The 23,671-nt window shown below is 43.1% G+C and overlaps 1 protein-coding gene across 1 annotated transcript in view; it reads left to right on the top strand.

Annotated features, from left to right (window-relative positions):
• The window catches only part of ERBB4 (erb-b2 receptor tyrosine kinase 4), a 637,594-nt gene that overhangs the window by 423,817 nt on the left and 190,106 nt on the right, over positions 1 to 23,671 (top strand). The window contains exons 5-6 of the mRNA XM_065669823.1: positions 14,696 to 14,761; positions 22,680 to 22,798. Coding sequence (XP_065525895.1) covers positions 14,696 to 14,761; positions 22,680 to 22,798 — 185 coding nt within the window. The remainder of the gene's footprint in view (positions 1 to 14,695; positions 14,762 to 22,679; positions 22,799 to 23,671) is intronic.

The raw sequence follows: 23,671 nt of genomic DNA, 5'->3' as shown, positions 1-23,671 counted from the left end.
CCCATTTTAAAGTATTCCACTGAACTGAAATTTCTGCTCAGACTCTGAAGTGCAGTGGGATCTGTGGGTACATCTCCCTTGCCTTGATCTGGCTTTTCAACTGAGCCCCTGTCAGCTGTGAAAAAAGCTGGAATTTTTGGCAAGGCATCTTTTCAAGCAGAACAACTTCAGTTACCTGCTATTCATAACACAATACTCCTCTGCCATTGCTTTGTATCAGATTGCACCCAGTAATGTAAAAACACCCAAGTTCTGAGCTGTGCAGAAGTACTTCTACATTGTTACATGATGCATAGGAAGAAAAGACTTGGTCTTCAGCTGTGTGCCTGGGATTCAGTAAATCCCATGGTGTATTCAAGGGAAACACTGCTTCAAGATGTCTTCATTCTTTTTTACCTATTGATTCATAGATTTTTTCAAGGGCAAAAGAAGCCTCGAAACATCATTAGCTCTGCCTTCCTGTCTGCAGAGGCTCTGAAGCATCATTCTCTTGCCTGACATTGAGCTCAGCAATTTTCCTAACCACAGCCTATCTTCCAACCTGGCTTTGAGTTTCAGGAACAGCCACAGCCCTGGTGTGGCTGGAGCTCCTGCAGCCACTGGATGGGTGAGCACGGGGTTCTGGTCCTCTGATTGCTCTCCTGACACTGGTGTGAAGCTTTGCAGATGTGCAGCCATCCCTCAAGAGGCTGGTTAGTTTCCTAGCATTAAAACACATAATGCTAGCTGCCTTGTTTCTAATTTGAGCACATTTAAATGCAGATGATGTTGCTTCTTGCACCTTCTCCAGGTAGCTTAAAGAGGTCCCTTGTAGCCAGCATCTTCTCCATGCTGAAATAGCACTTCCCATAAAGTCAGCTCTCCTGATGTTACTGTCAGAAGCTAAACAGATAGAGTGCCAAAGTGAGGAATTTCTTTCCAGCCCCAGAATAATTTTAGTTGTTTATCTGTGTTTTCCAATGTGCTGTTAGGAGACGGAAACCAAAATACATATAGTTGTTTGCTGCTGAGTTAACCAATAGCCTGTAGAAGTAAAAATTGTATCCTTTGTGATTCAGCTCCGCATGAGGAAGATGGTTTCCAGGCAGTTCTGACATCTGTGTGTTTTAGAGACTCCCTGTTTTCCAGCATACGTAGTCTATATGATTCATACCAAAACATGCAAGCTTCTGTTTGTCTGTATAAAGAACATTTGGTGTGAGTGACTGCAGTTTACGCACCAGCCTGGCTCACCCTCTAGCACTGTAATTTGCTGGGATTACAGCCTTCCTGTCATCTGTATCTCTTGTTGCTTGGGATTATTTAATAATTCCTAAACCCTTGCCTGGAATACTAAAAAGCATCAGTCCTGTGATGATCCCTGGGGAACCACACCCCAATTTCTTTGTAATTGCTCATTTACAGCTACTTTTAGAGAGCCCCCAATTAGCTGGCTCTTAATGCATTTTTCATGTGTTTTATTAATATTGAAACATAGAGACAAATCTAATTAGAAGTTTACCATTTAGCCAGCTCATTGCTTTGTAATTTAAAGAATAGAACATGGACTAGCCAGCTGCACAGTTGCTTAGGAAGTCAGCTCTGGGTTTTCCTGGTGCAGACGGTCCAGGCTGTGATTGACCTTTCCTGGGTGCAGGTGTGTTTGGAAGCACTCTAGCTCAGTCTGGCATGTTTATCTGTGCATAGTATGTATTTGGTTGATGTGAATCAATTTTTTCCCTTCATGTTCTCATTTACACTATCTTTGAGAGTTGCTTTATTTAGGTTAACCTGCTACTCCATCAGCTCACATAGCTGAGAGCTTGCTGGGCTGTTCTACCACAAGTTTTCCACACACTGGCATAAAGAATAATACAGTTTCTAGCAAGGTACTTCTTTAAAATGTTACAGAAATGGGCACAATTTGGTAGAAAGTTAGTTTAGTAGCAATGCCTCTTTATGTCAGACTAGTTTAAGGCGAAAAGTTCCTTACATGTTTTAAATTGGTATAGGACAAAATCCACTACATGGATACATGTACATCCCTTTCAGCCTACAGAGAATATTCAGCATGGTCTAGGATGAGGTGTCCCTGCTCATGACAGGGAGGTTGGAACTAGATGATCTTAAGGTCCTTTCTAACCCTGACTATTCTATGACTCTCTGAGTCTATTCTTGTAGTGTGTTTCACAAAAAGCATAAGTTGGTATTTGCATGGGGTTTTGTGTAAATGATAACCTTTGTTCTCCACTGGGTGTTAACAGGCTGTGTTTGGAGCTGCTGTAGGTGAATTTGTGCAGGGCCATTTGTTGCAGCTACAGAATGGAGTCTGATGGTAGCCAGCCTGTTAATTTAATGTTCGGTGGTGACCTTGTAATTCTTCACAGGGCACAGGAACTCATTTTTTGGGCCAGGAGTCACAATATTAGAAAAGGATCATTTTTATACATAGCGACGTATCTGAAATTTATACTTGGGTCAGACCAGTGGGTATTAATTCTGAAGTGATTATGTGACAGTTCTGAACAATAGAGGTTCCTCAGATCCTTGCAATCTCTCCCAAAAGTCTCAACCTTCCACCAGTTTTCAGTTGTACTGTAGCTAAATTGTATAAAATTCTACCCATGTGTACATCAGTGCTCCCAGCTGTCCTGTCCAAAACAGTCCTGCTACCACTGGGAAGCCACACTGAAGCAATGGGGAGTCTTAGGTCAGAGTGGAGGGAGGATGGAATCCTTTCCCTTCGGTAGAAACATGCCATCAGGTAGTGAAGATTCAGGAGAGCTGAACACAGGGGAAATACAAGTACAAGGAAAGCTTTCGTTTGGATGAGTGGATGCTCCTGTAAGAGGAGACAGTTCTGTGTAAATAGTGAATATGTGTAAATCAACCCCCAGCCCTTACCAAGACACAGGTGAGACAACCACATTTTGTCCACTTACTCCTGCAAGATACCTTGTGCCTTTTCAGAACACCAGGATTTAGCTCAACAGAAGGCCAGAGTAACAGCAGTATATTTATGTATGCTGGTGAAAAGAAAAGAAGGCAGTGATTAGTTCATGCTTAAAGCCAGCTTTCAGAATAGCTAGTGTATCATTGCAGGTGTACATCTCAATTGGAAACTACTTACGGAGAAAATGGTATTCCAGAAAGCATACCCTGAAGACATTTATTATTGCAGAGTTTGTTAAATTATAACCTTTCATTGAGGTTATTACTTAAAGTTCAATTAACGTTTTAAATGTATGTTTGGAGACTGGTGAGCGGAGCCTCTACAGGCAGGTGGTCTCGGTACAGAATGCGTTCCCTGCCACCAGTTTCACCATGGCAAAGCTAGGATGAGAAGCTGATAAAAAGCCACAAATAGCTAACTGGCTTTGTGAAAGCTGCTTCCATGTGGAACACACTTCAAGGGTTTGCAGCATTCGTCTTAGCGGCAGTTACAGTTTTATGGATATCTCAGTTGGAAAGATAAGTTATATCAGAGCATAATACAGACAGCCAGAAAGTCCCACAGCCACCTTCAGCATATGTGGAGATGGCTCTTTCTACCGTTAAGGAATCCCTAGTCAGAAGAGAATCTATTTATTTACCTGGAATGAAAAGACAAATATAATAACAGAAGAAATTGATTTTAAAGAATAGTTTTGCCAAGCATATGTAACTGAAGATGGAGGAATACAGGAAATCCAGTGACATAATGAACTTGGTTTGCATTAGTAATGCAAGCTGAACGACTTGAAGTTGCCTGTAATGTTTTTCCTCAACCCAGAACAGTGCATTTTAAACGAAGGTAATCAGTTTAGCTTCCTAATAAATACCTTCAGCCAGTGTTTTCAGAAGGGATTTCTCAATTGTTGAATGCCCTTGGAACAGATCTGAAAGGCATGTAATGGAAATACAAAGCCCCTAACAGTTGAGTTCACTGAATAAAAAGTAAGTAACAAACACAGGTGTACCTAGCTAATATGAATAAAGAATGCTGCGAGGAACAGAAGTCCTTGGGCTGCCAGATCCAGGGGTCTAGCAAGGTAACTGCTACAAAGCCAGGGATCTTGAGTAGTCATGGACACAGAAAAGAGGGCCCTGCGAAAGGCACCATTAGCAGCTTCTGAAGAACCTTCGACATGGGCATCTCTTTGCAGTGGAAAATACCGATTTCAAAAGATAAACTCCCTGCCAAAGTGCTGACCTGTTTTACTGAGGAGCTTCCTTCCTTCTTAAAGCTATTTCAGGGTCAAAGTCACCCACCAAGTAGCACAGATTACTGTGCTGCTGTATAATATCACAAAGTGGTGCTCGTTCTGTGGCTGCAGAATTATAGTGCTCCACGTGTGTGGTAACTGTTGGTAAATACTTATCTCTTAGTGGCAACGTGTGTGTGTATAAAGCATTACTGTATACCACCTATTTACAAGCAGGTTGGCATTTAAGCAGGATATTGCACAAGGGAGAGACTTCCAGTTGAAGTGAATGAGTCCCTGTCTATTACAAGCAGCTTGCTTTGTTACAGGCACCAGTGTTTCTTCAAAGTGGGAAATAAACCCCAAATACTCCACATATTTAAAACAGTCTCACTGAATGGTAGCTGGCAGATCTGTACTGAGTGGCTGAGTGGAATTGGTCTTCCACTGCAAGCTCCAGCTATCTGCCTTTGAATAGCTGCTTAGGGAAAGGGGAGGAAAACAAAGACTATCAAATCACCCACTTAATTGCATCTACCGGTGCTTGAAGCTGCTGTGGGCCTCCCAGCCACCCTTTTGAAGTTATATATTGTTAGATCTGCAATGATGCACAGCCCAGCCACCAGCTCAAAGTGGGCTTGGTTGGTGCTGCTGTGCAGAGCACGAGGGGAGGTGGCAATGGGTGGGTGCAGTGTTGGGACGCAGCAGCTGGCACCGCAATGGGCTTCTCCCAGGAGACTGTTCTGCTGCTTGTAAAACATAAGCCCTCCCCTTTTAGCTTTATTGCTGTCACACCTGCATTCGTGTCAGGATTTTGTTATACTTGCCTGTTTTGGCAGGCATTCTCAGAACTGTCACTGAAATTCCTGTCCTGCTTTTGTGGACAGCCTGGCTAAAGAGCTCTTGCCACTGCTCTGCTAAACCCAGGGCTGTTTCAGGGGCTTTTCTCTGATCTCTTCACACCTCCTGCAGGGAAGAGGACAGTGCTGTGGTATCAAATGAAGCTGGGTGACTAGAAGGGAAGTTTCTGTCTCCTAAGCAACGGACAAGGAAGTAGCAAAGCAAAAAAGAATGTATTTTATGCTTCTGCAGTCCCTCAAACTTTCTGTCCCTGTGTGTAGGATCTCCTCAGGCTAGTATTCAAAGGAGCTTTCACATCTCAAAGCCTTCTTTCCAGACCTCTTGTAGGAGCTTGTAATTTACTTTCGAAAACTCATAAAAGCCATCATCAGTGAAGTGTTCTGACACAGGGGAAATGTTGGAAATCTTTACAGAGCAAGATACTTAATGCAGGCTTTTCAAGTGGTTTTATACAAATTGCTATGTATGAAAAAGGCAAACTTCATACCAAACTCATCGTATTAAGCCTGCATGATGTCCACAGCATCACCTCTGTGCAGATCTCTGATAGCTGAAGATTAGCCAGGAAATTGCAGCCTGAAATTTGTTTGTGTGATTATTTTCATTGAATATTTGTGTGTAGCAATCGCTGAATCTAAATATCAGAGTATATGCCCAAGCATTGTTTTCCAACAGAGAAAGGGCTTCTGTTGTCCAAGTATTGTTCTGTAATAATCAGTTTTGTTGCAAATAGCCATGAGATACATTTTGAATAAGCAATTGCGTTTCAATAAGCGTATTATGATACTTGTCCAAAGTTTGTCTAAAACTGAACTCCAGATCTCATGGGGATGGGGAGTTCCTTTCTAGCTTTTCCATTTAATTGAGTCAAAAGCTGGTTAAAACATGAGCGCACCTAACAGCACCCGGGCAGGCTCTAGGAATAGTAGTACATGGCATCAAAAAAAAAGTAAAACTCACTTGAAATTACTACAGGACATTATTTTGACTTCTGTGGTATTGACTGACTTGATCTGTTTGAGGAGTGGAGGAGTTGGTATTAAACAAGCACAAGAATACCCTTAGTGTTGGTGCTTACTTTTCATCATGTCATTGAGTTTCTTCAGCTAAACAGTGCAGAGATTTCTCTCTCAGTGTTACACACTGTATCCAAAAAAGAAACCTTATATCAGCATCCTTTGGTTCTCAGCCAAGGTTACGCAGGTAAATGCGCTGCTATCCTTGATACTTGGCTTTAGATTTCTTGCAGGCACTGGTGTGGGTGCACATCTGATTGCTGTGTTTGTTAGGAGTCGCTGCTGCTCGGCTTGTTGGTGGGTTTTAACTTCGTGTGTTGTCACAGCACAAACAGAAACACCTACTGCTATGAGCCAGAATAAAAAGAGCTTGGGGGGCGTTAGGGCAAGGAGGGGTGTTCCAATGTTAGGTATCACAGTGGCTGCTGCTTAGATGTGAAATTCATGCACTTCTGGACACCCCCATGCAGAGGAGGGAGCCCATTAAATAGTACCTGCCAGAAGCAAACCAGGGGGGAATGCTGCAGTGAATATAAAGGCAAAGAAGATGTTGGCTTTTTATGGTCTCTGCTGGGAATCTGCAGTGCCTACTTGCCTGCTGCCTTCCCCTCACAGATGTGTCTTTTGCTCACACTCAAATTTCCTCAATAAAAAGGACTTTTTTCTGCTTTTATAAAATACATTAGCAACTTAGGAGTTGCCCAGGATGTGAGGGAGTGGGGTTCCGCTTCCCACCTTGCCTGCTGAAGGCATTCAGATCTGTCCCTTGGGTCTCCCACATCCCAGTGGAAACTGCCCCATGTTGGTCTGACCTGGGGTCCTTTCTACTCTTATTGAAATTCTGAGTATTAAACAATCATCAGGTAAGATAGAGAAATAGTCTTAGGTGCATGGACTGATACTTAGATGTACCCCTTCTGCTGTGAAACGTATAAAGACTGAGCTGTAAGGCAAGTAACTAAGAATGGATGCATGCTATATCCAGCACTCTTCCTTCAGGGCCGGTGAGGTCCCTTCCAGAAAACAGCCTGTAGACCATCTCTTGGGTTGCTGTCCTGGGAGGCAAGAGTCTCCATCACAGTAAGCAAAGGAGAAAGCAGGATGCATAACCCTACATTCTAGTGGAGTGTTAACATCTCCCTCTTCTTCTGCCCAGAGGAAAGGGAAAATAAGAGCTACCCCTGTATTTTGACAGGGTCTGGGGTTGTGATCTGTGTGCTTTGAGGATGGTCCCTGCAGAATCATTGAATATCTCAAGTTGGAAGGGACCCATAAGGATCATTGGGTCCAGCTCCCTATTCCCTTGCAGGACTGCCTGAAACTTATGGACTGGATGTGACACCGGGGGTCATCCAGCTTCTCGTCCAAGAGCCACCCAGTCAGAGCGAGGGACAGGGTGTTCCACTTGGAGCCCTGTTAAACAGGGACTGAGCAGCTCTGCTGTTCCGGAGCAGAGGTGTGTGAGGATGGGCAGTTATGTATGGCTTACTGGAGGGGAATGAATTTCTTTTAACAGTAATGATTACGAGAAAGATTCCTGAGGGCTTCTTGTTTGCAGTGAGCCTGCCAAGCAGCAGGTATGACTTGTCCTATCCTTTTAGCCTTCCGGCTGTATCCCCCCATTTGCTCAGGATCCCTGTGTGTATGTTCAGCAAGGCATTTGATGCTGATTGGAACTAATTCACCATCGCAGTGGGGGGAATTCATTTACATTGCTCTGTACTAACAGCTATAAGCAGTGATAATTAATAGCTCTTAATTGCTTAATCAGTGTAAAGTTTTAGACTATGTCATATGTGAAGGTTTTTATATTGTGTGGATGACTAAACCCCCAATTAATGCATCGAGTCATAGAGCCTTACTGTCTGTTCCAGGCAAAGAAAAATAACCAGCGTCTTCATTACACCCCTCAGGTCCCTTTCTGTAGTCATTACTGTGGCCTGAAGACATTTTTCTGTAGCAGCTGAAGTAACGTTACAGTGAGCCTCCTATCAGCTCAGAGCTGTCAGTGGTAGATATGAATCCAGCGGCCTGAGCTCATTCGGTGCTGCTGACACGCTCTTCTTGACTTCCCATTTATTCCTTTACCTCTGGTGGCCAATCTCTCTTCAAATCAGAACTGTCTGCCACCAGCATATCTGGTAATACACTGTAATTTCACAGTTTTTAACAGATCTCTGGTCCCTGCGCACACGTGGGGGTTGTCTCCATCCCACATTACTCAAGAAAATGCGTCTCCCTTTGGTATTCAGTTTTTGTTTTCTGCGGTGCTGGTTCAGTTTTATCTCTGTTCCCTCTCCCTCACACTGCACCCATATCTCTTTCCACGCCTGTCTTTCAGGGCATATCTCTTGGATTGTTTTCATTTCTCAGACCTATTTCCCATGCCAGTTTCTTTTCAGCTGCCTGTGCCTGAGTCCCTCTCCAGTTGTGTGTGTGTGTTTCATCTGCTGAGGAAGATCAGGGGAAGATCGAGGCGTTGAAGTGCAAAGTTGGAAGTCCCTATTGACACAATTGTTAGGGGGAGTTTGCTTTCACTGTTCCTGAGCCCCAGTGGTCCCCATACTCCTAATGCACACACCTGGAGAGGGTGGGTGCTAGAAAACGTGGACTTATGGATGGTACTAGCATGCACAAAAGGTGCTGTGCTGTGCCATAGCGTAAGTATTCATCACTGAAGAACACGATGCGAGTTTTTAATGTAAAGGGATCCTGTTAATATTTGTGCAGGGCACTTCTATTGGGCATGGAGACTTGCAGAGTAGAGCAGCAATACAGATATGAGACAGAAAGGTCAGCTGAAGTGCTGCCATTTACCACAATAAAAGTAACAATATCAGTGCAGTTACAGCTTGTTAAAGAAAAGCCTGAATTTTATGGGACTAATTCCATGTTGGAAAACTATTTGGTGATACATCCCAAGGTGAACTCATCTGACAGCAGTGAAAGCAACATAGTTGGAGAGCAGTAGAGGAATTGACCCTTAGCTTTCTGTATCCTATAACACTTCTACAGAGAGGAAGATAAAATGGGCACTAGGTTTCTCTATAAGATGCTTTCTTTTGCTACAGGAAGTTTTACTTTCTCTTATGACATACGTTTCTCCTGCCATAAAGAAAGGGAATCCTGAAAAGTGTGAGTTTCTGTTAGGTAATTAAGTTTCAAATCACTAACAGAGATCTGAAGGCTAGCACAGGGCTGGTAGAAGATTCACAATTATTTTTGCTTAACAAAGAAGTGTGAATGAATGAATGAATGTGTGACAATAGGAATAGTCAGACAAGGACATGGAAATCATTACAGCCTGATAAAGGCAGAACAATCCATCACAATAGTATCTTTAATTCTTGTTAATGCTGTGCTGCTGTGTTTGAATTACGTTTTGATTTTGTTATCTCTTAATGCATAAAACTATGGAGTTTTAGCTGCCTAGAAAAATAACACACAAGTGTATTTAAACCTTCTGTCCCATGTGAGCAATGGAAAGAAAAGACTGGGACTCTTACCCCACAGTATAGCTGAAACTTCTTGGTCCTTAGGGCTCGTTATGTCTAGAAACAGCTAGGTTACATCTCTAGCATTCTTGCAAGAGTGGATTATTTAGGTGAAGCATGAGTTTATAAGTAGCTTACAGAAGCTAATAAATTATATATAGGTCTTTTGATAGTTAATCAATAAGTTTAGACTGTTAGGTAAGTAAAGAGGTGGCTTATAACCGTGGCTTACAACCATCAGAGCTCCTTTATTTTGTCTGTTCACTCACAGTTCAGTATCAATGTGTTGCAGGTATGCTAACTTCTATTAATGATTTATTAACCTGATAGAAACCATCTGTAAATGCAGGCTTTGTGCAAAATGAGACCATTTTTTGTCTTATTTCTGCTTTTCTTCTCCTATCAAGGGAGGTCTGCTTGAGGCAGCTGGCATAGCTGCTGGGGAAGAAGCAGTGTTTCTTCTCTGCACTATACTGAGCTGAGAGCTAAGAGGAGGACTTCATTTTTCTTGTCTTGTCAGTAACTTAATCCTTTGTGGTTTGACTGTTCCTGAAATAATAAAGTCAGTCTGGAGCCAAAGGAAAGCCCTTTTCAATTCTCAGGAAAGCACAAGGATGAAGTAACCTTGGTCGTTCCCAAGCTATAGAGCAAACGTTTTCTGCTGGTGACTTTCCCTGGCTGAGAGTTGTCATGGTTTAACCCCAGCCAGCGACTGAGCCCCACACAGCCTTTCGCTGCCCCCCAGTGGGATGGGGGGAGAGAATCAGAAGGGTGAAAGTGAGAAAACTCAAATGCATACAGAAAGCTCTGTGAGCAGTAGAATTACTTACCAGTCTTAGGGCCAATAGATTTATTATCGTTTAAACCTGACATGCGAATCTAATAATGAGATCTGCTCCTCGCATGAATGCTCCTGACTACTTCTGTTGACTTCCATGGGACTGGTTTTGTGTTAGATTTACAGAGCTGATCTTTGATGTATAGCAATCAGTCCTTGTTACGGTGGGGAAACAAGGTGAAATACTGAGTTACGTGAGGGCAGAACCTGGACCAGTTCATCCTGAGAGCAAAGAAAGTTATTTTTCTCTTTAAACAAACAAACCAATGCCGACACACTGTGTGCAGGGAGTTTGTGGCTTGGTTTGAATTCTCAGTATATTTGACCTTCCAAAGGACATGTAGCAATGCAGTTCAGAGGTGTGCTGCCTACAGGCTCTGCACCTTGTTGTTTCTGTGCAGCTGAGAAAAGTGAAATCAATGAAAAAAACCCTTGGAGTTCCCAATGAGAAAAAAGGGAACTGGCAGCCTTTTCTTGCCTTAATGTTAAATATCTCTATTTAAATGCAAATGATCTTCTGACCCTGTCAAACAAAGTCATGTACCAGGAAGCAGGCAGGCAAGTGAAAAACCAACTTGTAAAATGGGTTTTGAAGATGCTGGATCTCTCTTCTTTCCAGGAGGAATCAAGGTGGTTGGGTACATTTTTGACTGCATGTGGAGGATCAGCACCTGGGAGTTGCAAAGATGATTTATATTTTCAGTGTGGCTTCTGCAGAAGTATGGGTGGATTCTTTGGTTAGAGATCACTTGGAGGGATGCTTGAAGAGTCTTCTGTGTTACCTCACTGCATATATTGCAATGGATAGCCCAGTGCGTACAGTATGTTTTGGAAGGGGGTAGAATTCAGGGACAGAAAGAGGCACAGCTACAGGCTGAGCAAAGAAGAGATTCAGAGCAGCCCTGCAGAAAAGGACTTGGGGGTGCTGGTCTATGAGAAAATGAACATGAGCTGGCTTCAGTGTGCGCTGGCAGCCCAGAAAGCCAACCGTATCCTGGGCTGCATCAAAAGGAGCGTGACCAGCAGGTCGAAGGAGGTGATCCTGCCCCTCTACTCTGCTCTTGTGAGACCTCACCTGGAGTATTGTGTGCAGTTCTGGTGTCCTCAACATAAAAAGGACATGGAACTGTTGGAACAAATCCAGAGGAGGGCCACGAGGATGATCAGGGGACTGGAGCAGGGGACTGGAGCACCTCCCGTATGAAGACAGGCTGAGAAAGTTGGGGCTGTTCAGCCTGGAGAAGAGAAGGCTGCGTGGAGACCTCATAGCAGCCTTCCAGTATCTGAAGGGGGCCTATAGGGATGCTGGGGAGGGACTCTTCATTAGGGACTGTAGTGACAGGACAAGGGGTAATGGGTTAAAACTTAAATAGGGGAAGTTTAGATTGGATATAAGGAGGAAATTCTTTCCTGTTAGGGTGGTGAGGCACTGGAACAGGTTGCCCAACAAAGTGGTAAATGCTCCATCCCTGGCAGTGTTCAAGGCCAGGTTGGACGAAGCCTTGGGTGACATGGTTTAGTGTGAGGTGTCTCTGCCCATGGCAAGGGGGTTGGAACTGGATGATCTTGAGGTCCTTTCCAACCCTAATTGTTCTATGATTCTATGAAGAAGCAGCCAAACTGCTGCCTTATTCTTCCTCAGGAATAGGTGGTTACAAGCGATGTGTGCAGTGCTTCATACTGCATCTAGCTGCCAGACTTCAGGCTTTCTCCCTAAACTCCAGACCCCTTAAGTGAGATGGGTATGAGATTTAACTGACAAGAAAGAATTGGGCATACAATAGAGTCTTGAAAGAGGAGGCTTTGTTGTCCATGGGATGCAGTTCTTCCCAGTCTACCCCAAGCAGGGATACTTCAGCTCATGTGAGGACCAAGCAAAGCAAGTGGTGGAAAGGTTATCTGAACATGCATCTTTCCCCTTCCCACTTCTGTTGGTCAGGGTAGCCAGTTTATAAAACCCACTTCCTAGGGATCATTTTTGTTTGGTTGACTGAGCGCCAAAATCAACAAACAAACTTTATCTTATCAAGCCTCCTCAGTTAAAATCCTTCCTTTAATTTGCTGTTTACCTCACCTTCTCTTTAAACTTCCATTCTTCTAAATCAATATGGATGTATTTGCTTTCTCTGCAGGTTCCAGTAGTCTCTTAATAATCATAATAATCGTTATTACTGATTAAAGTTGCATTAATTATGCCAGATGGAGTCCCCTCGCTGTCAGCCAGAATGAGTTTGCATTATGTAGTTATAGTACATTTGTGATCTAAACAAACAGATGGCAGAATGTGACAGCAAATTAAGTGGTGGTGATGTCAGCAACCACACTCCCAAGTATAATTGCTTTAAATGAACACAAATGCAGTGAGAAGCTGGTAGTTTTAACAAGGTAGTTGGCATACAGTGTGGTAATTACCATACAACAGTATCAATAGCACCACGAATGCTGCACAAGTGCTGAGGGAAGAATGGTGGCTTTGAAAAGTTGTGACAGAAAGATTATCACAATGGGTTTGCTCAGCTGTGGAACACCTCACAGCTATAAGCACACTCCTAGCAGAGGAGCAGTGGTTTCTTTTGGGGTGATCCAACCTTAGCTGGGAGATATTTTGCACTTTTCCAATGCTATCTCCCATCAGGGCATGTGGGAAGTATTTGATTTAGTGTAATGGAGCAGTGTTAACAGCAGCTGCTGTTAATACAGGACTGAAAGGTAAGCTGCTGGAACAGGTTCAAATGGGAAATTTGCTTAATAGAATCTCAACAGCATTCAGTGATGAATTAAAGTTTAGTCAAAGATGAAGTTAGGTTCCTATGGTCACAGAGAGCAGTGATAAGGACTGTGTTCTTTATCACATAACAAGGCTTATGCTGGGCTACTTGGTTCATCCCTTCAGGTGTGTCTGGGTATAAAAGGCTTTGCTGCTTATGCCTCAGGCACTGCCACCCTTGGGTTTTAGGGGCTGGGGCTCAGGGTGCAGCAAGGCTGGCTCTCCCTGTGTGCTCCAGGAGCATCTGGCACTCTGGAGGGAGGATCACTACCAGCAGGAGTGTAACTGAGCTCTGACTATGTCTGGGTGGGACCTGCAAAATGAGGTCTCCATTCACTCACAATCAGGACTTCCATGGGAAGTCTTTCCTGTCCAAGTGTTTTCTCAAACAGTGTAAGATGCTGCCACAGGAGAATGTGCCTCTCATTCTGCCGGCTTTCCGTTTGCATGCACACTGGTCAGCATTTAATCATGAAACAGAAGTTGTGAACTCAACTCTTTTCTTCAGTCCAGCTGAAGTTTTAGTCACTAATTACTAGGTGGTTTATAAAAGTTACCATTGCTAACTTTTCCTCCTCTCTCTGTGTTTTACAATGGAAGCACCTATAATACCTTTCTCAAGGGACTAAGCCTGTCAGTATGTGGAAGGACATTGTAGAGCATCACCTCCAAGTTCTGAAGGAACGTGAGGCTCCTTCAGAAGCACAAGCTCAGGCACCTAAAGAACCAGCAGCCAGAATAGGAAAGGTCCTGTGAGCTTAGCTGTTGCTGAGGTTAAGTGGTTGCACAGGACACATTACCTTTATTGTGATACTGGACATGAAAAGCTTTTAGGGGAGAGGGGTGGCTTTTTGTCAATGGCATTAAATGTATCACCCCATTGCTCAGATGAAACTTCACATGAGATAGACAGACAGACAGACAGACATCCTCTCTAGCACTGATATCTCTTCTGCGGAGGAATGACTGGGTCTTATATGGGCCATAGAAACAATAGTAATAGCCCTGGGTGATGAAATTGTTTCTCAGTCCTCCTGACTTGTTCACCTGTTTTTTGCTTAAAATGTGCCAGTCGTTATACATAGCAGAGAGGTATTTAGGGTATAAAGCACTTTGATAAGTAGCCATATTTCATAGGATCACAGACTGGTTTGGGTTGGAAAGGACCTTAAAGCCCATCCAGTTCGAACCCCCTGCCGTGGGCAGGGACACCTTCCACTAGAGCAGGTTCTTCCAAACCCCTTCCAACCTGGCCTTGAACACTGCCAGGGATAGGGCAGCCGCAGCTTCTCTGGGCACTCTGTGCCCAGAGCCTCAGTGCCCTCACACAGGAGAGCTTCTGCCTAATATGTAATCTAAATATACCCTCTTTCATACATGTATGACACCAATTCTAGGTATTTATATGGGCTTTTTTTACAGGCACTGTTTTAACCTCGATAGAGCATAAAACCCCTCCAAAGACAAGATGGACCCTCCTCTTCAGCAGTTGCTGGATGTTGAAGAAATGAAAGGAAGGCACATTTCTAATCTCTCATTTTCTGTCTGTCCTGCAGGTGGTCGATGCCACAAGTCCTGCACAGGCCGATGCTGGGGACCCACAGAGAATCACTGCCAGACCTGTAAGTATGCAAGACCCTGAGAAACAAAGGACTGTACCAGGGATCCTATGGGCTTTTTTGTAATTGAGAAAGGACACTCTAAATTCTGGGTTTGGTATTGGACATATTTTTCCGTATGTTTTTACCAACATGATGTGCTTTATTTCCGCCCCTATGAATTTGGTTTTCTTTCCTCCCTTGTGCTTTCTTAAAATGCTTAAGCTAAGCTGAATTTGCTTTTCACTTCTTGGTGGTAACATGGAGCATGGCTCCTGAGAATATTGATGGCTGTTTTGCAATACGCTGAAATGAATACTGCAGGCATCGAAAAAACTACAAGGTGGGTTTGGAGATCCTTAATGACATCCTGACACTGCAAAGTTCCTAATGCCAGAATACTCTGTTAATTTCAGTGGGAGCCTGGGAATATTACTTATCTTGCAGAATTGTTCTCTTTATAACAACTTCAGAATACACTTGAGTTGTACTGAATAAGAGAATAATAGGATTTTTGTCAAGGAAGGAGTAAGTGAAGGGTTGTTCACAACGTCTGTCTGTCCTCTTGAATTTAGAGAGCGTTAAAATGAATCAAAAATAACTATACTGAGAGAGTTTCTTCCTTGCGTGCTTTCAGCTCCTTCAAATAGGCACAGAAGAGCTAGAAGTGCAGTCACAATATTAGCAAATATAAAAGAGAAGAAAAACATAGAGATGTCTTTCCCTGCAAGTCTTTCTTTGCCCCGCATCCTTGCAGGAGTGGAGCTATCCATTACATTTCCATTTTTTGATATTTCCTAGGGTGGATATTGGTTGAGGTTACTGGAGTCACTCTTCCTACGAAATGAAATGGTTGCTGATATCTGCCCTAGAAAGCACTGATGCAGCTTGCGCTTTTTTCCTTGGCCGAGTTGTAGATAGGAAGAAGGGCCTGTGGCAAATTAACTGCTATGAAGCGAGCACACCAGGTAACTCTGTCAAGTGATGATAGCCCAATGTCATCTGCCTTTTCTGGTGGAAATATTAGGAACAGTGCAACTCTGCCTTTTCTTTCTTTCTTTTTTTTTTTTTTTCTTTTTGACTACATGGAGCAGGAGATAAGAGGCAATTAGAAATGGCAGAGAGCTTGGCATGAGCGTTGTACGAGTGAGTACAAGCAGGAAATCCAGACAGACCTTCTTCCTGTGGCAGAGCGAGGGGCAGAGGTGACAGAGCTGGACGCCTGCTAGTACTTCTCCTTCCATTGCTGGTAGTCTTTATGAAAGCCCCAAAGAAGTCAGTGCTCAGAAAGCCTCCTTATGTCAAGGTTAGGTGCTAAAGTAAGTAATGGAAAGGAACTTAAACCCTAGCTGACCAAATTATTTTATACCATGGTTAGAATTATTAAATGCTGGTTCCTTCTCTGTCCTAATGAGAGGCCAGTTTGTCTGTTAAAACGAGTAACTGTAAGAACCTGGTAATGCATCCAGACGTGAGCACACTTATTCAAGCCTTATGTGGTTAGCTTATCTAAGAGCACTGTAAAACCTTGGCAGTTATACAAGGATGATATGATCCTGGCTCAGGCTTTGGCTCCAGCAAACAGAGACTCCAGCCTTGTGTAAAGTTGGGAAGTCCAGCTGGACTCGATGTGGCTGCAGGTGTCCGCGTGGCAGGATCAGCTCCCATGGTCTCAACCTCTACAAAGCACTCCTCTCAGATGACTGAATTGATTTTGTGGATTAATGTAGTAATACCAGAGAGAGAAGCCTTATCTGCAGTGTTGTGAAGTCAGAAGCTTAGCAGGGCTGCATGGTAGGTTTGCTCCAGGAGTGACAACTATCTCTCTGTCTTCACAGTGACTGCCCTCTCAACTCCACATAGTGGGGACAGGCTAAGGCACAACTGTGGATTTAAAATAATAAACTCTGGAAAGATATATGGCATCTAAGTTCCAGGGAGATACACAGATCACACATTTCTGATTGAAGTAGCTACTCTATGGCCTTTTACCTTCAAGCACACTCTGCAGCCTCTGATTGTCAGGGGCAGGAGTTAATTTTATATCATCTACTTCCTCTTTGCTTCCCTGACATAGCTGCACCTTGGTTAACAGCAGGATTGAAGGAAAAAGCCTGAGTATTAGGCTGGCAGTGGGCATTTCTTTACTGCACTTTCTGCAAACTGTTTGAAGCAGAGAGTAAGAATATGAGGAGGGACTCGCATAAAAATGCAAATGGTGCTATGAAGTCTTTTGCTGCCTTCATTTCTGACTTTAAAAAACATCCCTGGCTTTCAAGTTTACAAACGCTCTTCTTAGATAGAACGAATGGTATCACAAACATAGTGTGTACCTTAACCAAGTCACCATGGGGATGCAGGACTTGCAAGAGTGTAGGAAAACTCTTCAGCAGTACTACATCCCAGTGTCAAACTATTTTGTTCCTAGAAACAACTTGGAGGTATGTCTGCATTTTAATATTGTAATTTTTTTTATCAAATCACTGAAGCAAAATATTCTAATGAGCCCCCCTCACAAGATAAGATTTAAATTATTTTCCTGGGAAAGGATTTAAAATGAAAGATCTTAATCCGTATCTTTCATTTCAAATTGCGTGGGCGAAAAAAATCTGAATCCTTTTGTTTTTTTGCATGAATATCATTTACCTACCTTCTTATGTTGCCTTCCAGCAATGTCTCTCTGTACTTCTGACTCAGTCTGAAACACCACCTGCATCTGACTCGGTCCTAATGTCTCTCTTAATGTGACAAGAGAATTTATCCATTTAAGAAGACAATTAATAGGAAATGTAAAGTAGGCTGTTCTATCAGGAGGTAGAGAAGATGTAATTTCAGCACACTTTTTTCTGCACTTAACAATCCAGTCATCTTTTATGATTAAAATGTTAGTAAATATTCATATTGAACATGTAAAAGGCAGGTGGTGTTCTTTGTTTCAGTGTCAGCAAAGGCTACTGTAAAAGTACTTTAAAAAGAATCTATTTTTGGAAGAGTCTTGGGCACCCGCGAAGTAAGACATAAATAACCTCACAAGAACAAATGCTTTGGGAAGTTACTAATCAAATTTGAAAATCTATAGTTACATTGTTACTGGTTTTGCTGTTGATGTCTGTTAGGACTTTTTTGTTTGGGTTTTGTTTTTTTAACTTTTTCTATGAAAAGAAATTGAAACTTTTACAAATGGAATATGTTATTTTATTAAAAAGACAGATTATACACTTTGTCCTAGAGGAATGTAACTGAAACCAAAGAGAGAAATACAAATTAAAATAGGGAATGCAAAACAGGCAAAGAGCCTTTAAATCAAACTTGAGACACAAATATTTAGCAAATGTAAAACCCTCCGTGACTGTGTATGTGTACAGGAGTTTGGCCTGAGCATAATTGTATTTATATACTCTTTGTGCAGCTGATGTTGCTGAGAGAAGAAGGTGCCGATGCAGTAAGTACCCAATTAGAGCAGCAAAAGGAAAGCAGGAGCCTGGTGGGGGAGACCGAAAGAGCTGAACCAGCAGCTTAGATCAATCAGGGTAACCCAGCATTTTTGCTTGGAGCCAACATCTTTAATTAAAATCCTTGTATTTCTCTAATAACTGTGCATGTTCATAAGACTTTTTCATTGATTTCAGTTACTTCCCATTTATTTGTCATAGATTTATAGTGCCCTGACGGTATTGTTTCCCTTAATCTTTAATTAAGGAGACTGATTAATTGCACACATATAAGAAGTGCTCATTCCACCCTGTCCCCAACACAGCTTATTGCTTTATCACTGAAAGCCATCCCAACACATGGCACACTTTTTCAAGACCTTGGTGTTTGCCCTTTGCTATCCTGGTCCCAGCTGTGACAGGTCTGTGTCAGGTATCTTGGGATCCCACAGAGGGTCAGTAGGTGTCAGGATGGGTAGTTGTGCTGAGCCTCAAAATGTCTGATTTGAAACTTAGGGACTTGGCTTGTCACACAGGAGTTATGTTGGGTGAAGCAGCAAGTATCTGGCACTCTCAAGCCATGTGCCCCCTCTAGAAGCCACTCACCAACATTCTGATTCATCAGTCTGATGATATATTTTGCGTAATACTTACCTATACATTTCACTTTTTCAGATCTTGAGCCACAGCTATAAAATCAATAGATTAATTTGGAGGACAGTTTGTTGTGAAAAAAGCTTTCTATCTTTTGAAACCAGTGTGGCTATGTACATTTGCTATAGTTACCCCGTGATAATGACTGCAGGAACCTGAACTGTGAGTTATGTTCATTGGAATCTGAGCAATCAGGTTGGTTTGGGTCTTCAGAAAATACCCACTATTGACTTTGATTTGATTTGCTTTGAGGAAAACCCTTCACTGCAAACTGTCTTGAATATGAGCCCTTAAAAAACATTCAGAGCCCTCTAAGCTCTTCACTGTCTTGGTGTGTGATATCACTTAAGGTATCTGATAGGCCCTTCCAGAACTGCACCCTCAATAACGCTTATGATGCAAATACAGCATGCACTGAACCAGAAGAGAAGTACAGTATGTTGTGGCCTTTTCCTAGCATGAAATGTTGGCATTTCTGTTGGCATTGTTTGCGTTACAAGTGAAATAAACACTTTGGGAAGAACAGTGACAAACCTTTGCTGTAATTGTAAATTTTGCAAACCTCTTTATAACTTCCTAGTCTTGAGGAAAACCCAAAATGGTCCCTATCCTGAGCAGTGTGATAGAGGCCCTCATTAAGCTGGTATCTAATCATAAGCAGAGTATGCTGTGTTGAAAAGGGAGCCATATCCCTCCGGTCAGCGTAGGTGCAGGGGGTTCTCTTGCTTTACTCTGAAATACATTGGTGTAGTCTCTTAGGGAATTTTAATAACAGAAATTACAATATCTGTAACCTTATCCATTGCACATGGCTTCCTGTGGGGCTCTAGAGAAAGGTGAATAACGGTAAAGGCTTTGTCCTAGCCTAACAGTGTGAAAACTGCTGAAAAGTTGTCAGTAAATTGCTTAAATCCATTGCTGTTGTTGGAGCTTGTTCCCCGCCACTGTTTAAACTGCTCAGCCTTGGGAAGTGTCATTATCTGCAGCTCAGCTTGAAAGGATTGTGTCATCCTGCAAATACTGCCCTTGGCAACTGGGAGTAAAAGCTTGTGGGTTGATGAGAAGACAGTGCCTTTGCTGGATATGCCCAGGGCTGGCCAGCGTGGTTTGCTAGTACAGACACCAAGCATGTGAGAGGCAGGGATTCACCCCCTCAGGGCTGGTTTTGGGGGAAGCAGCAGTGGATGATTCCCAGTGCCTCTGGCAGCCGATGGTACAGGACATGCTGCTGGGCCTCAGCCTCTTTGCCCTTCTAAAAGCCTGCCAGAAAAGCTCCTCCGCAGGGAAGCAATGATTATATGGTGATGGTGGCCATGTTGACCAGCTCCCAATAGCAGCTGGCACTGAGGTAAAGAAATGATAATTGAGTTAATGAGGTGGCTTGTACTTACTGACTGCACGGAGGTGCTTTGCACCAGCTGTAAACAGTGTTAAATTGCTGTGGAGCTACAGTGAGGAATGCTTTTTAACAGCATCCCACCAGTGAGCAGCCATGGCGGTGCATCGTGTCATCTTTTCCTGTTGTAACAGCATTGATTGTGTCCACACGAAATTTAGCTCCTAGGCTCAAAAAAGACCCCAAAAGAAATAAAGACAGAAATATGCTGCTGGTGCACGGTAATTTTGTAGGGTGTTTGGGGGGGTGGGGTGGGGTGTGTGCTGGTGAGGGGAGCCCAGGCACTGCACTCTCTGCCTGCGGAACCTTCTGGAAGAGGCCACTGAGCCTGTGTGGCACAGAGGGGTGCCCTGAGCATGCTGTGAGGGAGGGGCTGCCATTTTAGTGCCCCCTCATGCTGCTGCCACCAGGAGTGTTCCAGTGCATGGCAGTGGTAGTGCCAGCCTGAGGGGCAGAAAGAGGAGGTGGCAGAGGAGCAGGCATTGTAGCAAATGAGGCCATGAACAGTTGCTGTGCAAAAGGGAGGCAGTGTTTGGATTCTGTCCCCTTGGCTCAGGGGACAGCTCCACGACTGAGGAGTGACACAGGTAAGCCCAGAGGGTTTCATAGAATCACAGAGTAGGTTGGAAGGGACCTTAAAGCTCATCCAGCTGCCACAGGCAGGGACACCTTCCACTAGATCAGGTTGCTCCAAGCCTCTGTGTCCAACCTGGCCTTGAACACTGCCAGGGATGGGGCAGCCACAGCTTCTCTGGGCACCCTCTGCCAGTGCCTCAGCACCCTCACAGGGAAGAGCTTCTGCCTAAAAGCTCATCTCAATCTCCCCTGCTTCAATTTGATTTGGGCTGCGGGGGAAAAAGAAATGAACATTCTCTGCTTCTGTGCCTCTTCATCGCTGGCAGAGGGGGAGACTGGCAAATAGTCAGATGTCAGGATGCATCTGTGCCTTGCCTCCCTTTTGGATGGAAGCAGTTAGTGCCTGGTCCAGGGCACATCAGGGTGCTATGGGCCGGTTTCTGAACTGGCAGAAAGCAATGTGCACTCACTGACTAAATGAAGTCTTCGTTTTCATGAGATGAGACTCTGTGCCTATCAGCTAGCGGTGTGGTGTTTTGCTTAACGCCACACTGCGATGTGTCTTTTGCTTAACATATGCCACTGTTTTGTCTTTCTGTCCTAACGTTTATCAATAGTGTTACTCAAATAAACAAATCCTTTTAATCTGTTTCTCTAGCAGTGCTGACAGCAAATGCATTTACAGACATTTCCCATATTTCTTCAATTAGATTGCATAAGGCACAGAAGTGTTTCCTGTCTGGTGGTTTGCCTCTGGTACCAGCAAGATGGAATTACTCCAAAAGTACATCGCTTTATTCCATAGATTATAAATGATTACTTCCCTCTTCACTTATTTCATTTTTATGTCCTAAATAAATATTGTGTATATCAAGAAGCTTTGGCATTACTCTAAGTATTTCTGGCAAATAGTGGAGGGAGTTTGGATTGGAAAGTACTTATAAAGGAGTTACTGGTACATGAAATAGTAGAATAGTAGAACAGAAAGTTGGACGGAATTCTGTGTTTTCTGGCTTCTTGAAAAGTGTTTTCTGTAGACGAGTAATTAAATGCTTTTAACAAAATATATGTTAAAGGTTAATTGCAGAAGTGGAATGTCCCTGCTTTTATCAAAAGGCAGCCGACAGCACAGCTTCCTGGCATTCTGTAAGTGGTGGCTGGTGTAGTCCCATGGATAATAATAATTGCTTTTTCTGTAAAATAAAGATAGAGGCTATAAGTGAGTGAAGGGAGGGAGATGGTCCACTTGTTCACCATCCGTTGCACAAGACTAAGCCCTCAAATACTGTAATGTGGTACCACTTCAATCACTGTGCTTTCCAGTTGGTAGAATATAGTTGCCCTGTGAATGAAGGCTGGACTGTGTTATTTCAAGAAGGTAGGTGGTGTTTCCAGATGTGTTCCAATCTGCAGGTTGTATTCTGTTCTGTTACCTCATTGACTGCTTGTTAAATTGGTTGCCATCGTGAGCAGCATTTGGCTCTGTGATTGCTGGCCTCCCTCTGAATTTCACTCAAGTACTCAGTGTTGCTGTTCTTTATGGGGGAAAACTCACATGGAACTGGTGGATTCTTATGCTATTTTGTGGGCCTTTTTTTTCCTGTCCCATTTACAGAAACTATTAATGTGAAAATAATATTCCACATGAACTTCCAAGGGTGAGAGCAAACACTTTAAAATTCTTCTTCCTCAGTCCTTGAGCAACGTGTATGTTCCTAAAGAGGGTATTGTGAAGGTGGATATGTGTGGCCAGTACCACTGAAGCAACTCCCTTAAAACTCGAGCTTTTATTCAGTATGCTGTTCAGTTTGTTCTCGGTGTGCAGTTTAAGAGCTCTCTTCTTAGCTCTGATTCTGACATGATCATTTTTCCTGCCTCCTCCTAGTAACGAAGACAGTGTGTGCAGAGCAATGTGATGGACGGTGCTACGGGCCCTACGTCAGCGACTGCTGCCACCGGGAGTGTGCTGGAGGCTGTTCTGGACCTAAAGACACTGATTGCTTTGTATGTGTGAGAGTTCTCATTTTTCTTCTTCCTGGCAGTCACACTGCAAATCCTTAATGCTTTAATCCATTAAATTCACAGTTTTGTCCCTTTTAATGTATTGCATGCACACTCCCAGATTCAGACTGCAAATTTTAGCATTTAATATTCTCACATTATATTAACATCACATTATCTACTTAATATTACCCATTAACAGATTTATAAGATTGTAAATACAGATTGGGAACCATTAATATGCTAATCTCTGTGATTTTTATCTTTTGCTTTTTCTTACACTAACTTTTAGATGTGATAGGGAATTTTTAGAAGTATTTATCATTACATTTGAGCACAGCTTTTATTGCTGCTCTGTGTGCTTTTTTATTTGAAAGTCAAGAATACAATTTAGCTTCTCTGTGGAAGGTATTTCCTGCTACTGCCAAGCTTGATTTAAATACAGCTTTCTTACTGGGCATGCTTCTTAGTGGAGATGGAAGGAAATAGGCTTCCAAAAACTCCACCTCACATGTGTGCTACTACATGTGTTTTAGATAGAAAGAGGAAGAGGCTAACATTTTCCTTAAAAAAATAGTCTGAACATAGAGGCCTTTGGATAAATTTGTCTTCTCTGTAGTCAATTATCTGGATTAGCGTAAAGCAGCTTCAGATCCAGCACTGATCTCAAAAAATTTGCAGCTCATCATGCAGAGACAAGTTTTGCTAATGTTTTCAGCGAAGCACACCTAGGCCTGAAGAAGTCTAGAACTAGAGAGGTGGATTTTCAGAGGTACCCAACTGACTGAACAGACAAATATCTATGAAATTGGGTAGGCTGCTTTTACAAGGATCGGGAGGAGGGATCTTACGTTATGGCAAATTGCAGATGCGTTG

This window comes from Lathamus discolor, chromosome 3, assembly GCF_037157495.1.
Source record: "Lathamus discolor isolate bLatDis1 chromosome 3, bLatDis1.hap1, whole genome shotgun sequence".
Taxonomy (NCBI): Eukaryota; Metazoa; Chordata; class Aves; order Psittaciformes; family Psittacidae; genus Lathamus; species Lathamus discolor.
This window is presented reverse-complemented; position numbering and strand designations above follow the sequence as displayed.